This window comes from Sinocyclocheilus grahami, unplaced genomic scaffold, assembly GCF_001515645.1.
Source record: "Sinocyclocheilus grahami isolate Dianchi unplaced genomic scaffold, SAMN03320097.WGS_v1.1 scaffold7402.1, whole genome shotgun sequence".
NCBI lineage: Eukaryota > Metazoa > Chordata > Actinopteri > Cypriniformes > Cyprinidae > Sinocyclocheilus > Sinocyclocheilus grahami.
In genome coordinates, this window is record NW_015511453.1 from 1 (window position 1) to 717 (window position 717).

Sequence of the window (717 nt, forward strand, 5' to 3'; positions counted from 1 at the left end):
TACTGGTCAGTACGGTCCACAAGGATTCCTGGAACACAGGTGCAGAGATATTACAGATATATTACAAGATCTACATATGTTCAAATACAATAAAAATCTGCTCTATCATCATTATTTTGAAAATAACCACCAAAACATGAGTCATGCATGAGTGGGGTAGGATACGGGTGAGCCTTAAGCCAAAAAGGTGTACTTAGGTGCTAGGCAGTGCTTGACCCAACTAAGGATATTTGTGTGTGAGAAAGAACGGTCAGTTTGACCAGATTGAGATCACAGCCTTCGCTCCCACCAACACGTAAATCCAGATTAGTGCTGTTATAATGGAGCAGACATTCCATTCTTTTTAACTCAAACACAGGCACAGACCCTCCTCACTGATAGCTAGCTACACAATCGCACATTTATTTTAATTCTGGATCATAGTGATTTCTTCTTTATGTGACAAGAATGTTTGGGAATGTCTGTGAATTAATTTGTAAAATGATTTTTCGGGACTTTACTTTGACAGGACAGTTGAGACGTGACAGGAAAGAACGTTCATTTCCTGATCTGAGCCAGATTTAAACCAGGGATAAGAGCAGTTGACTTTTTAGGTAATGCATTGTGCACTGACTTTTTATTAACAGCAAGATTGTAGGGTAAAATTCATATGAATTTATAATGGAAATTGAATTTTGTAGGTACCGTAACTAGTCATTTTAATGACATGTTTGCTTG

At 37.8% G+C, this 717-nt stretch overlaps 1 protein-coding gene across 1 annotated transcript in view; it reads right to left on the reverse strand.

Moving 5' to 3' along the window:
* Positions 1–5: 5 nt before the first annotated feature.
* Positions 6–717, reverse strand: part of LOC107577830 (monocarboxylate transporter 6-like) — a gene marked incomplete at its 3' end in the record, with an annotated part of 9611 nt that continues 8899 nt past the window's right edge. The window contains exon 4 of the mRNA XM_016263862.1: positions 6–28. Within this exon, the coding sequence (XP_016119348.1) occupies positions 6–28 (23 nt within the window). The remainder of the gene's footprint in view (positions 29–717) is intronic.